The sequence below is a fragment of the Electrona antarctica genome (assembly GCF_951216825.1).
Source record: "Electrona antarctica genome assembly, chromosome: 4".
NCBI classification, from domain to species: Eukaryota; Metazoa; Chordata; class Actinopteri; order Myctophiformes; family Myctophidae; genus Electrona; species Electrona antarctica.
The window spans coordinates 23,997,822-24,014,888 of NC_136809.1; the positions used below are offsets into that span (position 1 = coordinate 23,997,822).

Genomic DNA, 17,067 nt, shown 5'->3' on the forward strand with positions numbered 1-17,067 from the left:
TGAAAATGGTCCCTTATACTAGTCCACTTTACACTCAGAGTTAAATTAAACACAGGGTTTTGCTAGTATATTTGCACAGTGTGCTGAGGTAGAGTTATACCGTAAGTTGTCCTGACACGTTTGGCACACGTGAAACCTGCCGCATGTCATTCTCTCTCTCTCTCTCTCTCTCTCTCTCTCTCTCTCTCGCTCTCTCTCTCCCAGGTACAGTCTGAATCTGTGCCACCGTGCCTTTTTTTGCAATCTGTATCAATCAATGTGTCAATGTGTGCATGTTGTCTGATGTTGAATGAAAGGGCTTACACTATAGTTATTTTATGTATTACTATTATTTTTGTATGATGTATCAAACCTGTCAGCTGACATGAGTGTGACTAGGAAGTGGCCATGGACTGTCTCCTGTGAAAGAAAGGCATAATAAGGATCCAGTCCAACCCTGCAGTGCCTGGAAAGAGGACAGATCAAATAACCATAAAATGTAGCATAATAGTGCTGCACTGCTACTTCCATTGATCACTAAAACCTATTAAACGCCCCCTGCTTCATTTGGGCCATTAATGTTTATCATTGATGTTAAAATCAGCTTTACACAGCAACTACAACTTGTAATCACTTGTTAACTGTGTTTATTGGGTTTTATGAGTTTGTTTTATTAGTGTTTATCATAGCATTTACATATGCACAGTTTGAGTGTGCACATTAATTGGAATGTGGACATTTTGATATTAATAATATCTTTGTTTTTTTTGTAAGAGGCTGCATGCCTGCCAAACAAGCAAAAATGCTTACTGTAGCCAACTAACACCTTTAATCGCAGTCTTAACTGTCTTGCTCTGTTCCAAATATTTTTGCTTCAACAAAGTTCAAATGTTTATGTCTGGCAGTGATTCTAACCACAGCAGCATGGCCACTGTGTTTGCGCACACACACACACACACACACACACACACACACACACACACACACACACACACACACACACACACACACACACACACACACACACACACACACACACACACACACACACACACAGTCACACACACAAACTGTATATATGATGATTTGGGGTGTTACGGTACAGTGACAGTACAGTAGAGGGACCCCCTGGGGACCCCCACATGGTAATTCTGTCATTTCTCAACCATTTTGGACGTGGGGTGGCTCGCCAGAACCGGGACGACCCCCTGGGCACATTCCTGGGGGTCTGGATGTTCTAGGGACCCCCCGGGGACCCCCACACGGTAACTCTGTCATTTCTCGGCCGTTTCGGACGCAGGACGGCTCACCGGAACTGGGCCGGCACCCTGGCCACGTCCCTCTGGAACTAGGTCTTTCAACCCTTTTTTTTGGACTGACCGACCATCCATAAATTAGTATTATCTACTCCACTATTCCCAAATGTGCCATTACATGTACAGTAGATACTGAGGGAGGCAGTGTTTGGTTGCTTTCATGGTTGAGTTCATATTGAATTGTATGTGTAATGACATCATCCAGTACGGAGTTAAGAATATAATTATGCACAATTAGTGCTTCAATTCTGTCCTTTTTATGTAGAACATTTCAATTAAGGTGTCAGCCAACATTTCGTGCTGAATGAAAAAAGAATCATTACTCTTTTCTATGTGTGCTTCAGTTGATTAAGTCAGTGTATTCTGTACAGTGTCCTTAGGGTGATGAAGCTGAAATTCCTGATGAGACGTTTCACAGCCAGTGTTGTGGTGGTGTGAAAGCTTGGTAGGTTAATCCACTGATGTGCTTGACTGGAGGTGTTGACATGTTGAAGGGAGCAGGCCCTTCCATCCCCGCAGCTCCTAATTGACCAACCAGGAGAGCACTGTCTCTATGGGAGATGTAATGTTCACACTTGCTAAGCAAGGTCTGCTGTGCATTCAAGCACTGTTCTTCTGACCTAGTAGACCTTCAGTAGTTTCTTCAGGCTGCTGGTGCCACGACATTGAAGATAACTGAATACCGTATTTGTCTGTTTTCGATGGCCATATGTACATTTATCGATTAGACTTTATGTGTTATGTGTTTACAGACCACGCACGCACGCACGCACGCACGCACGCACGCACGCACGCACGCACGCACGCACGCACGCACGCACGCACGCACTCACTCACTCACTCTCTGCCTCTCTCTGTCAGATCGATATTGAATGACGATGGTTCAATGGGTGCATGTGTAAGAGCTCATTACTACAGTAACATTGAGGCTTATGACATGATCCCTGCGCTTTTATTGTGTAAGACCCACTGCTTCACCTTTGAACAAGGCTTTGCTCCAGCTCCTTTTATCCTCTTGTTTACTACAGTAGTTGTTTGCAGCCCTGATTCTTATAACAGCCCATCAGCGTTGTATGTCGGTGCAGTTCATGAATTTTTAAAGATGCCATTTATTGCAACAACAAAATGATCTGCAGTTATATATCATTTGTGCGTTGGTGCACTGCCTACTGTTATTGTGCAGGTACTGGTAGGGGTTCAGCTAGGATATAACAGATCCAGCAGGAACCCTAAAACTGAGCCATACGGCTCAGTTTTAGATCCAGTCCTATTTTAAAGTCTGCGTATGCGCAGCTCGCACACACACTTGGAGTAGCACGGCCATTATTGTTCAACCATAGCGAGAACTACAGTACCTGGCTAATATCTTGCATTCGTACTTGTATATACTGTATGTACTTTGCACATATACTAGTGGTGTGAATCACAGTGCAATAATGATTTGATTCAGGGTCCAACTATTGATATGAGACAATATCCTGTGCCCTTTAAGCTACACTCTTTCAGATACCTCTTAAAGACGTATGGTGAGACATAAGCCTATACTGTCTGTCATAAATGATTAATAGTCCTTTACAAAAGCAATGGCATTGATCGACCTTTTTCGGCATCTTTTTCTTCACTCCATTATTTCCAATTTTCCATACACGTTGCTGTCATATGACAATGTGAATTCACAGCTGAGTATGACATTGAATAATGCTTGCTGTCATGGAGTTCTGGATCAATCATGAGGAAAATAGGAGTCGAAACAATATATTCTAGGTGGTGATGGTTATGCTTTATGTACATGTGATATCATGGGGAGAAGTACAATAACACTATAGGTCAATGGTACAGTAGCCTGAAAGTATGCTTCCTTTCCAAGGCATAGAGGGGTGGATTCAAACTAGCGCTGGAAACCGACACCGGCTCCCTATTGGTTCACCAACCTATGTCCCGCCTCCCCTAGCAATGCATTAAATACAATGGCTGGGTTTCCCAAAGAAATGTTGTGTTGCATGCTTGAACACACCCCTCTAGGCCGCAAACGGAAGCCTGTGTGCGGCCTAATTGGCTGCATGGCAGCCAATCAGACACTATGTCCTTTTTTGGGAAACACATGTGCAAAAAAAAAAAAAAGAAATGAAAAAGAAAAAAAAGAAACCACACGTATGTTCAATATGAATGTCTCCTCAAGGTCCCAGCCCTCATTCTATAGTTGCATGTTGCAAGGAGTTGCGTGGCGAATCATTGGTGCGGTTTGGGTTTAACACATCTTCAACATAGGAATGCTGTGTGGCAGAAATGCTGTTCTATGGACCCAGCCCTATAAAGGAGCTCATTTAAATAATGTGGACACATTTGCAGACAGTTATAGTACACAGCCATACAAATGCACTGCTTCATAACTTCACACCTAATCATCAAAGACCAAAGTTCCTTTCTTTTTTTTACCTTAATAATGCACTACCTTAGCTCAGGGTATTTACTGGAAACATAAAAGTTATTGTGTGGCAGTGTGTTGTTCAGTCCTAATTGTTGCAATGCCATGTAAAACATATCTTTCAGCGCCATTGACGTTGATTAATGGCAATTGAAGCCTATTTTTTTATACTACACTTACCGCCATTGCCGTTGATTAATGGCAATTGCGCATTATAGTGCATTCGATCGATCGAGCAATAATGCTACTTACGTTAGCCGGTTAGCTAGCTATGTTGTTGTCACAGCACTGGATCGTCCATCTTAGATCGTCGTCGCCATAATAATCCATTCTGTTTCTTTCAATCGCCTGTATCTATTCCTTGTCCCAGATGGCATTTTTGGTCAACAACGTTTATTTGACGGCACAGAGCCGACGATGTGGACCTCTCCAGTGCCCCGGTTTGGATTCATCTTGTAAATAAGGCATGTCCGGCCTGGGCCATGGCTCAGTGGTCCAGGCACCTTGGCTGGTAATCCAGTCTGGCAGTGTGCCGCGGGTTCGACTCCCGATCCCGACGGCCTTTACTGCATATCTTCCCCCCATCTCTCTCCCCATTTCCTGTCACACACAATAAGGCATGTCCAGGCTCCGTTGAGTTTACTAGGATAATACTACTTCCGGTAGACTGGAAATGTGGCTTTTCAAAATAAGAGCTCAAATGGGAAAAATGCTGGCGTGAATTAGATCCTAATTTTTCAATAAATGCTAGCGGGCCAAGTGTTAACAAACCTTCGACTGTGTCTTTATAGCAGAGCCCCATATAAACATCTCATCCACTGATCTCAGTGATTCATACTAATGTACATAGCCAGACTCTGTTTTGTCAACATCCATCCTGGGAGCATCCGGGCATAAACCACTTTGGGTACTTTAAAAGAGTGGTGTCCATGTAGTATTTATGAAGCTGTTGCAGTAGTGTGATACATGAGTACGGGTAGTATTTATGAAGCTGTTGCAGTAGTATGATACATGAGTAAGGGTAAGTGGAGGGTCACTGAATGTAAAGTATGTTTGCCGCTCTGTTGGCTTCATGAGTCAAGCGCCTAAAGGTAACAGTGTAAGGCACGGTGCTAGAGAGGACATGAGGGCATGATCCTGCCAACAGTGGCTCCTCAGATTTCTGTGTGTGTGTGTGTGTGTGTGTGTGTGTGTGTGTGTGTGTGTGTGTGTGTGTGTGTGTGTGTGTGTGTGTGTGTGTGTGTGTGTGTGTGTGTGTGTGTGTGTGTGTGTGTGTGTGTGTGTCAGTACGATTGGAAAAACCAGTCGGATTGAAAAAGGAGTGCTCATTTTCTGCGAGTTCACCTCCCACGCGCCCCAGACACCGACATTGACTGCAATTACAATGTAATGGCCGAATGTAAATCAAACGGATAAGATACTAACATCGATTCATTCATTAATGATAGACCAGTAGCAAGTAATTGCTTCATTAAAGAAGCCTCGGAGTGTGAGTAGAACCTGTAGCGTCTACTTTGTCCACAGCAGACCTTTTCACTTTCTATTACAGCAGGAATGTTGGTGTTGGCCAGGCATGGAGAGGAATAAATCAAATGGCTCAATAATGTCTGAATTCATTTTTCACTTTTATGATCCTACGATGCCATTACTTAATATGATGATATGATGACGAATGACCTTAATGTTATGAGCTGGCCCTTAAATATATATCATAGGGGAAGGGAATAAACTGTAGAGTCAGCCTCAGTCTGTCGACTCTTAAATTATGATCATTATGGCATAAGAAAAAGAAACATTTGATGGTGGTGGCAATTATGGTAATTTCAAACCGTCTTCTTCTTCCACTGTTTATGACCTTTATCATTGTCATTTTCATCAATATTGCCATTTCCATTATGCTCATAGCCAAGAGCATCGTACATAGTCCCATTTCTGCAATATTCCTTAATGATGAGACCACTAGGCCTGTGGTTTGATCTTTAAGGCAATACTCTAACACATGGATTTATAGTTTTATTGTATCGTTTTATTTATTTATTGTGCGTTGTATCGTTTTATTTATTTATTGTGCGTTGTATCTGCCTCTTTATTGAATATTTGATCAGATTTAGTTATGTATAGATACTGTCAATTATATTTCATTCTCGAATTTCCATGCCATGAACAGCTCTTCATGTTACCACCGCGCTCTGACTTTAGGTGCGTTACCCATTCACAACAAATCAAATAAATGAACATGAACAGGAAATGCATTGCATATACAGTAGTATACACAACCTTCTTTCACCCTCAGCCACTAGCTCGGTCTCCACCAAACCTTCTTTCACCCTCAGCCACTAGCTCGGTCTCCACCAAACCTTCTTTCACCCTCAGCCACTAGCTCGGTCTCCACCAAACCTTCTTTCACCCTCAGCCACTAGCTCGGTCTCCACCAAACCTTCTTTCACCCTCAGCCACTAGCTCGGTCTCCACCAAACCTTCTTTCACCCTCAGCCACTAGCTCGGTCTCCACCAAACGCCATGTGTGGTTCAGTTCAGAGCTGATGCAGAATCGGATCGATTCATTCTCATTTTCCTCGAAACCCCCAGAGATCCATTTGTCATGCCATGCCTGGGGTAAGTGTCCATACACTCCCACAGTAATTTGCTGGTGGCTGGAGAGGGGTGGGGGTGGGGGGGGGGGGGGGGGGGGGGGGTTGTGCACCGTGTTCCTAGTTCCTACTGTACCATGCCGAAATTGTATTTTTTTATTATTTTTGAGTGGTGCTAGCAATGTGTGTCCTTGGCTGGGTCTGTCCGTCTGTCCGAGTACGGAAATAGCGTTTGTTGACCATCAAGTGTCACTGTTACGCAGCCACACACACACACACACACACACACACACACACACACACACACACAGGCCAGGGAGGAGGGCTTGTACAAAAGGCGAATTAAATAATGAAAACAAATGTTGGGAATGTCGTGATTAGCACTGTTAACTACTTCCTACTTTGGCAATTCGGGAAAAAAGTACATCTACAATGTGACGTGTTATGAGATTGTAGATCTGCTATTTTCTGAAATTTTTACTTTTACTTTGGTACTCAAAGTATATTTTGATAATAAAACGTTCATTTCAAGCTCCAAAACTCCCACCTCCCACACCACATACTTTGACTATTAAAAAAAAGTTGATCTAAAAAAATAAAGTTGATCTAGTCATTCAGAATATATCGCTGCTTCTATATCTATTCATAATTAGTCACCAATCTGTCAGAATACATGGTAAATGAAACAAAAGTCATAGGTGATTAATTGAAAAATAATAGGTTTCATCAGATGTGTTTGTCTCTGCATGTCTCTACATTTGCTCTTTCATGGCCATCAAACCATTGTTTGGTGAAATGGGATAGTGCACTTGCTTGCAGACTCACTGATGACTTATTCTAAAGAATGGATAGGATGAATACAAGCTCTCCAGCTTTTCAATAAGTGAATTTTATAAAGGCCAAGAGTGGGAAGCAATTAAATGTTCCCACTGAAAGCACTCGCCCACACATGCTCCTTGTTTCTGCAAGGCACCTCCATATTTTATTTGACATCAGTTAAGCTTCCTCATCTATCCTGAAAATACGCATTCTCATAGCCCGCCCTCTGATTCCACTGCAGACTCAAAGAGACAAAACAAAAGGAAATCACTTCCTCCAGTCCGATGGAAGGAAATTGTAGAGAGACTTATTGTCTTGGCAAACAAAAGCAGGGGGGTCGAGGGGCTAAAGCGTTTCACTATGCTACAGGGTTTGTAGAGAATTGGATAAGTATTGATTTGACAGCCCTCATTACATTCTCACCTGCTTTGTAATTATCCTTGTCTTCAGAGTGAGAAACAATACAGTCACGACTCACAGACTCTTAGTCCACTGCAACACCGTAGCTTTTCTCTGTAGATGGAGCCAAGCTGCCGTCAGTTCTTCAGGGCCTAAAAATGTATTGTTTTTTTAATTGACTTACCTCAAACAATATTTTTCTAGGAGCAGGAACAAAAATAAATCTAATCATCTGTACTTGTTCCAAAACAGAATACTTAATTGGAATTTTCATTATAGCAGTTAAATAATGTTTTTCATTCATATATTTAGCAACAAGTAACTCCCAAACTGCCAAATGTTTTTAGATTTACATAATATTTTTGTGTGTGCCCGTTTCAAATTGCGCGCCTACATACGCAGCATACATTTTCATGCCTGAAGTTTATTGTTTCCCTATTAAGATAGATGGAGGACATTATTTTATTATGTTTGCCTCTACAGATGAGACGTGTAGTGTACAGCTGTCCGTATTTGATGAAGCCCTGTATTGCCACGACAACGGATAGCAGTGTGACGTCACAGGCACAGCATGACGTCACATCGACCACAAGAAGGGCTATTTAGGGAGAGCAGTTCAGACCTACTTAGGGAGAGCAGTTCAGACATACACCGATGGTAACCAATCGTTCCCAAAGCTCCAGATGGGATGTCTCGCCCACCCTTAACAGAGCCAGCCTAAGGCATAATTAGATATAGCCATAGAAGTATTGACTGAATACCTCAACCGGTGGTCCTACAGGACACCTGGCTCCACCAGAGACCTCCAGACATTCCTCTCCAGAGCAACATTAGTAACTTCCTCCTGGGGGATCCATAGGTGTTCCAAGGCCAGTGAGTCGATGTAATCCCTCCATCTGCGCCTTGGTCTGCCCCGGGGTCTCCTCCCAATGGGACGCGCCTCGAGGACCTCCCTAGGGAGACGCCAGAGAGGCATCCTAACCAGATGCCCGAACCACCTAAGCTGGCTCCTTTCCAGGCGAAGAAACAGCGTCTCTAATCCGAGTCTCTCTCGTGTGACCGAACTTCTCACCCTATCTCTTAAGGGAGATGCCAGCCACCCGACGAAGAACTCATTTCGGCCGCATGTATTCGCCACCTTATTCTTTCGGTCATGAATGTTCTGTTGTTTGTTTCTTGTAAACAATTGTACACTTTTCACAATAATCCATTTTATATTATCAAACAAACGCTGCATTCATGCTGCATGGCATGCATGAATACATGCGTGTGCGTGGAGTAATGTGACATCTAATAAGAAGTGCAATGTTGTTATTGATTTTTCTGTTCTTTCGCCTCATACAAAAACATAAACAGCACTCCTGCCATTTTTTGTTTTCAAGCAAAACTGGTTGTGGAGGCTCTATATTCAGGCACATGATGCAAATTATTCTCAAGTAATGGAGGAGAGGAGAAGAGCGTGTGTGTGTGTGTGTGTGTGTGTGTGTGTGTGTGTGTGTGTGTGTGTGTGTGTGTGTGTGTGTGTGTGTGTGTGTGTGTGTGTGTGTGTGTGTGTGTGTGTGTGTGTGTGTGTGTGTGTGTGTGTGTGTGTGTGTGTGTGTGTGTGTGTGTGTGTGTGTTGGAAGTGGAACACTTGAACAAGAGACTCTAGATATTGGTTATGCTCAGAATTAACCAATTGATTTTTTTCAAGTTTGTTTGTTTTGCATTGGTTTCTTCAGTTTGCCTGCTGATAAAACATCCTATATCTAGGTTATCACGGTGGCTGTGGCTCAGGAGGTACAGCGGCCGATTGGGATCCCAATTTGTTCCTGGGCTCCAGCAGAGTTATTGTCGAAGTGTCTTGAGCAAGACGCTTAATCCCTAAATTGCTCACGATGAGCAGGTTTGAATGGTTTTTTCGTTTTGTCATCGGTGTATGAATGGGTGAATAAAATGCACAATCATTGTAAAAGCGCCTTAGATAAAGGCGCTATATAAATGCACCATTTATGGCAGTAGCCATGTAGAAGCACAATTTCTGAAGAGGCAAGCCTCACCTCTCCACAGGAGGCTGGAGCCATGTATAAATCGGGTATCAAAAAGTGCTCTAGGCAGTGGCTTTTTCGTTATTGTGAACCGGGGAAAATTGTACTGTTTTATCTGTTGCCCTCTTTGTCAGTTATTTTTAAACATCAATGTATTTCTTTGAAATGCCAATACCAAATGAATGAATGTATTTAAAGGCAATATTTCTGTGGCCTTAAAAGTATTGTTTTATTGGGTGGCCTTCCTGCCCTGGCATTTGGCATTTGTGCTCCTAAAACATTTACAACATCAAAGGCCTTGGCCATAAAATGACAAAATTCCAGGTACATACCCTGGGCATACCCTTAGAAAACCTGGATAGATATCTGATACAAGTTTAAAATCACCCCCAGGGTGACCCCCAGGCCAGGTGGCCGGCCCGGTTCCGGCGAGCCTTCCCGTGTCCGAAAAGGTCGAGAAATGACAGTTATCGTGTTGCAACTTTCCGTGCTCATTCCGTGCTCATCCGTGCTGGGACACGTAGACAGACATACATACATACATACAGTACATACATACATACATACATACATACATACATACATACATACGGACACACTGTGTCTTAATTGTTCTTAATTGTTATGGATGTTTTATGACCATTATAACATAGTAGTTTGGTGGCAGTATAGTTCTCAAGGTGACTCCAGACAGAGGGAACTTGTCCAGACCAGTCAAAGACTACTTAAAACTCTCATATTGCAACAGACTAGCATTTTTTATCTGCACAAATACAGTCTGCCGACGAAAGATTATTTTCCACCATGCAAATTGCAGAAAGCTCTGGTTTGGGCTAGTTGTCCTGTAACATAGCTTAATATTCATAGTTGCCAGTTACTTTATAGTTTGGGCTTATTTATGAAGTGTAGTTGCTTATTTGGGATTGCTTTCATAATTCATTTAAAAAATTGCTGATGTAATAGGGCTCAAGTAGTGAAACTGGTTGCTTCTTTTGGATTTGTTTTCATAGACCTGGTCGCTTGTTTCACTCACAGAATCTGGCAACACAGCACTTCACACCAAAACAAACAAAGTGTTGCTTTGGAGTGGATTTGGAGACTGGAGTTGATTGATTAGTATTACATATATTAATTGAGAGTTGATATTGAGAATATGGTATCTAGTTAACACACTACACCAGTAGTCAGCCCTGAAACATGACGAGCAGACTAGAAGTCCACTCTACAGTGGAGTAATTTACCCCCCTCATCACTACAACATGGATCCCGACATCGGCAACCGACCGGACATGTTCGGTTCTTCATCAACGGGTTTCCGACGCGTCGATAAGGCGCTAGGGACGGCAAGCGACGGGAGCTTCCGGTCGGGGAGTGTCCTGCGGACAGTCTCGCGACTGGAGACAGCCGATCGTCGGGGCAGTGTGGACCTGGCTTTAGGCTTAAAAATAACCTAAAGACTACATCTCCCAATCCCCAGCGAGAGTAGCATTGTCAGTTGTTTTATCAAACAAACTACATAATAACACACATTATACAACAGGTCGTTTCGAGGAAGCAATCTGATTGGTTGAAACAGCCTTCTAGCCGAGCACCACTCCACACCTAATCAAAACAAAGAATTCAGCTGCTCTGTTTTCCCACAGCACAGTAAACTAGGTGGCTAGGCTATAGCTATAGTTTCTTGGGACATTTGTGGTCGTAGTGACTACATCTGTCATTAATTTTTTTTTTTTAAGGGTAACTGTTGTATAATTGCAATATTACACTCGAGGGTGTGGTTTAACGTGATTATTGCCACTTCAGTGATGCTTGCAGAACTCGACTACATCTTGTTCCTGACCGCATCACTGTCGTGGCAATAATCACGTTAAACCACACCCTCTGGTGTAATATTGCTTAACTGACCACTCTGTGGCCACTATAGGTCATACTGTATGTGTACCGGGAGTAGAGCAGAGAACTCTGAAGAGCTCCTATGATGAGGGACTGATGTGATGTTGCATTCTGAAGGCATTCTGACCTATTGGGTGACAGTTGGTCAGGAAGTACATTGGGTTCATAAACAGCATAGCCTACATCTTCATCTTCAGTCCTGTACCGTCCTTGTATCACTCGTGTGTCGTGTGTGTGTGCGTGTGTTTGTCTGTCTCTCTCTCTCTCTCCCTCTCTCTCTCTCTCTCTCTCTCTCTTTCTCTCTAGGAAGTACTCATTTCATTATGCAGAATGCCTCATTTTTCAAATTTATAAAAATCTTGAAAATAGCTCATCTACAAGCTCACAATGTGTTGCATCGCGACACATTGTGAGCTTGTAGTTCTGCTATTTTCAAATGGCCGAAATGTATATGGGGCTGAAGTGGTTCATGTATGTTTTGTAAGTATAATCAAAATCTACAATGCAACTAGTAACTAAAGTTTTCAAATGGATGTAGTAGGATAAAAGTACAATATTTGGATCTGAGATGTAGTGGTCTGGAGTAGATGTAAATATACTGAATATTGGAAATTCTATACCTCACAATTGTACTTAAGTACAGTACTTAAGTAAATGTACTTAGTTACTTTCCACCAATGCGTGTATGCAAAAATACATACATACATCACGATCATGACATTTCAGATGGCAAATTACTTGTCATGCAAAATTTGCAAATAATTACTATTAATGATTTAATCGTTGTTTTTGGTATTGGAACATGATTTATGATTTATGATTTTGTAAATAGAAAAACAGCACAGGGCATTTATGAAAAATAACTTAAATCCTATTAGTGAAATATTGCTATATCAGGGCATATACTTTTCCACAGTCCACAAAACTGCACAAAATAGGTACTACGGGTTAAGAGTGTGGACAATGATGTGGAAATAACAAAGTAAATATAACAGCTGTTCAGTTCCTCCAACTGCTTTTATACAGTTTATATTGTGATGGGCTGAAATAATTGCAATCAGGCGATTACGTACGTAATAACTGTGAATCATCCTTGTCAATCTTTTCTGAGAAGAGAGTCTGTTGTCTTGGTGTGAGATGTTGGCCCCTCACAGGGGGTTGCTGGTCTTAGAAGACTGTGCTCTGTAACCTAGTGTATTTATGAATCATCAGATTGATGAGCCATCTTGTGTGCGTGTGGGCGGTGGTGTGAGTTATATAGATCGGGGTTGATGTTCATATTGACTGGACCAGCCATGGGGCAGAGTGAAGGTTTGGGGGTGTGGCTGTATTGATTTGCATCAGTTTCTGTTAATCTATGTCACTGCATCCACATGGCACGCTTGCCTCGACTGTGTTCATTTTGAAGAGGAGATAATACGTCGATATGATGTTAATAGGCAGTTTTTGTGACATTATATGTATATATATATAATGTGTATATAGTATATATGCACATTCCGTCCTCCTATTAAGTGGGCATTCTACGGTGCTCGGGGAGCAATCAGGGGTTAAGAGTTTTGCTCGGGGACAACCAGAGGCTCTGGCTCCCCAGGTAGGCACACTAACCACTCAGCTATGGCCGCTTCTATTCAAATAGTAAAGGGAAAAAGAAAGACAAATAGAATTCCAGTATTTTGGTTGGTTGGTTGAATAATTTATTAACGTTTTAAAAAAAAATACAGAGGTATAGTATACAATAATGCAAAAAAAAGGTTTCCATTGTGGTCAGTGTGAATTTAATGGTATGAAAATGAATGTTCAGTAAAACTTGTTCTTCCTGAGAACTATCAGCCACATCATAATTTAATGAATGTATTCAAACTGTAGAGAGACAGAGAGAGAGACAAAGACATACTGTATGCCTTTTCTCTCCTCTCTGTGTCAGGCAGTGTCTGGGAGAAGGTATCCATAGGTGCCATTATCTCCCTTCAATGACCGTACTACACTGCAATCTATGTTTCACTATGCATACAGTACTATGCAATCACTGTTATGTGTGCCGGTGTGTTTTTGATCTTGGGAGGTTCACGGTCAAATCATTAGTTTTAAACCTTAACAGTGTACAAATGAGGGTTACACTGAGGCTCAGTATTTTACAGTGTAGCATTGTACAAACCTTAACACCATGCTGTGTTTCCTAGAACTGGAGGTCTGAAAAAAATCATTAACATGGTGGAACACATCTTGATGTCATCATCAAAATGTGTTTCACCATGTTAATGATTTTTTTCATACTTTTCATACTAGGAAACACAGCATGGGGGGACTTTTTTATTATTTCCACACAACAGCTCTAAGGTATGTTAATGACATGGTAAAATGTTGAAAATGATTGGAATGCCCCTTTAAAGAGGTGTTAAACTGGCCATGTTGACACATGTTGAGAAGCTTTCTCCTCTCCAGTCATTTTAACATTCTCTCCCTTCTCCCCCCTCTCTCTCCCCCTTCAGTTTGCTGTTTTGTGTGCCACAAGAGGTGCCATGAGTTCGTCACGTTCTGCTGCCCCGGGGCAGATAAGGGACCCGACACAGACGTAAGTAACCAAACACCAGCTGTTGCCTCTCTGTACGTTTTGCTGCAGAGCAGGTCGTGGTCAGACAGAGTTGATCCCTTTGTCTTGTTTTCTGTCCATCACATTTATGCGACTGACGCCCAGAGCTTTGCACTATACCATACATCCATGTCTTGTTACAAAGGGACAGGAGAAAAATGAGGCTTGCTTTACACATGGCGGATATAGTCCCCCCAAGCATCTAGAGCTGTATATTGTCATTCAGGGGTATGGAGCGGCAGTAACTACATTGTCTACGTTTTGCTTTAACTTTTTCATTGATCTCTCAGAGATTAATGAACATTGAACTGTAGATTTGTCTGTGTGTCTTGACGCACAAGTTCAGAGAGAGGGCGAGGTGTCATCCCCCAGCCATGATGTACAAGTACACCCACTGGACGACACTAGTATGTCACTGGGATTTACCCAAATCCAGCCCTTGGTGCTGAGTGCCAAGTAAGGAGGCATTGGGTCCCATTTTTGAGGGGCGCTAGCCCCTCCTATACACAGGATTAATGTTTGTCTTTAGTTCAATGTTTGTTTTGTAAACGCCATTGACAATGAAGGGAAAATGTACCTCATAATGTAACTCATTACGTCATATTGTCTCTTTATTGTTAATGGTGTTTAATGTTTGTGTTGGCACTGTTTGTTTTACATCACCTAATCAATATGAGTTAGACTTTAATATATTAGCGCCCCTCACTTCACACGGGTGTGATTTATTTTTGTGAGACCCACCCAGGGAATCGAACCTACCAATCTCAGGACTAACCACAAGACCACTGAGCTGGTCTACAGCTTTAATCTGCTGTATATGTGATGAATACACAAAGGGCCCTCCCTATCTTGCGCCACCCCATATCCCTAAACTTCTTTGCCTTTTACTATTTTGAAAAACATTTAAAACTTGTTCAACTAGCCGATCTACATCGACACGTTGTGCGCTTGTAGATTGCAATTGTTTACTATTTTGAAAAACCTTTTTAAATAGTTCAAATAGCCAAATAAGGGTTTAGGGATAAGGGGTAAGGGTAGCACAACATATAGCCCAAAGTGTTTGAACTGACAACATTATTATCGTAGACCTCGAGGAAATAATTAGTAGAGGTCATCATCCAAGCAGCATGCATGTGCTCAGCAAGTGTCATAGTATTCCAGCCAGGATCTTTCAAGATAATGCTGTTTGGGACGAATTGTTGGACAGACAAAAATGACTGACATGGCCATCCTTAGAGCCCCACCACCGGTAGCAGGTCTAAAAATCCTATTATTTGACAGTCTCAAGGCTGAAATAGACTGTTAGTCTGTAAGGTGTGAGGGCCTTATTGGCCATTCTACACCAGCAGAAGGTAATTTGTACACATCCTCCATCATGCATGTTTCTCCATTGGTATGAAGCGCTGATGATAGATTGTGCCATTCAATGGTTACAATGATTCAATGATTGATTGATTGATTGATTGATTGATTGATTTATTGGTTAGTAATCAATTTAATTAATTAATTAATTCATCAATAAATAAGTTATTTGGGCCGGAGACATACAATTAATTTTCACAATGCAGAGCCTTCAGTTTGAAGAAAGAACATTGTGATCAGCCGTTCCAACTCAGAGATACAATCTGGCCTATTGTGTGAAGCTTTTCAATGAGACTTCACTGTTCTCTCTTCCTCTGCTGCTGGTGCCATCTACCAGCTATTGCTTGCATATTGCTAAAGACAAGTGCACATGGCCATAGCCTCACTGCAGCGCAGTTTGGCCCCTGTAACTGGAGATTCAAGATTCTCCTAGACTCTTTTAATAGAGCACACCATGGATGACACAGAAGCCATAGAAAATAGTCTGTGGGGAGCTCGGTGAGTCCTGTAGTGTACTGAGGTAATGAGGTAAACTGTACTACTTTATAGTTACCATTCATCATCTCTGAGTGAGTCTGGATACGCATTGTCAACAGGCTCGTACACACACCATGCTCTATTGTGAAATATGCATTCGTCATCTCAGGAATCACAACGTGATGTATTTGGCTTTGTTTACTTATGTGTTATGAAGCACATGCTTCTGTGTTGAATTAGACTCTTATACTGGCTATCTTTGTTGTTTGTGTACAATAGTATGCCAGGCTAATATTCCTCTAAAATGTATATAAGTTACATCAACTCATTTAATAAACTCTCAATATAAAAAGTGTTTTGCTAATTCTGTATGATTTGTTTCAGTTTGTACCAAAAAAAATCAAATCAAAAATATTTTCTTCTGCTACTGTTACTGATACTTTCTTAAAATACTTTCTTCTTTTTAATATAGATTTTTGTGCAATAATAAATTCTGTTGTTAGGGGCAACCACTGAAATTTGCTCAGTTTTGAGATGGACTCGCCCCCCGGGTGTGCAGTCCAGGAAGACAATATCTTCCAATCTTCCAAGGCTAGCAAATATCCAGGAAAAACTGCATCTGTTGTAGCTTAACGGGCGTTGATTTACAGTAGCATAACGAAGCTCAACTAGCAGCCCAAGAGCATAATACCAAAGAATCAGCACAGTGCTGCCAAAATGTTTTACAACACCTCCGCTGGATGGTGTTATAAAACTGTAGCGTTGCCAGCCAGGACTGAGGTGAGAGGAGGCCCACTGGGTATAGCAGCCATGGAGGACAGGAGAGCCCCTTCAAGGGAAGCCAATTCCATTCTCTTTCTCTCATGACATAATGTATTTTTGAGGGGCGCTAGCTCAAAAAGAGAAATAAACCTTCCAAGGAAGGGACTGCACACTCCAGGGAATAGAGACAGACAACTTACTGCATCATCAACTTATTTATTAGTACGACACGTTTCGCCGTGAGCTTTGTCAGGTGATATCACCTGACGAATAAGTTGATGATGCAGTAAGTTGTCCGTCTCTATTCCCTGGAGTGTGCAGTCCTTTCCTTGGAAGGTTTATTTCTCTTTTTGAAGTCTATGCCTGCTAACTAGACTTGCACCTCCCAAAGGGATTTTTGGATGTGCAGGAGTCCCCTTTTTTG

The 17,067-nt window shown here is 42.0% G+C and overlaps 1 protein-coding gene across 2 annotated transcripts in view; it reads left to right on the forward strand.

Annotated features, from left to right (window-relative positions):
• LOC306922479 (protein kinase C alpha type-like) overlaps positions 1-17,067 on the forward strand; it is a 167,319-nt gene that overhangs the window by 49,050 nt on the left and 101,202 nt on the right. For both annotated transcript variants that reach the window (XM_079500120.1, XM_079500121.1), the window contains exon 4: positions 13,942-14,024. In XM_079500120.1, the coding sequence (XP_079356246.1) occupies positions 13,942-14,024 (83 nt within the window). The remainder of the gene's footprint in view (positions 1-13,941; positions 14,025-17,067) is intronic.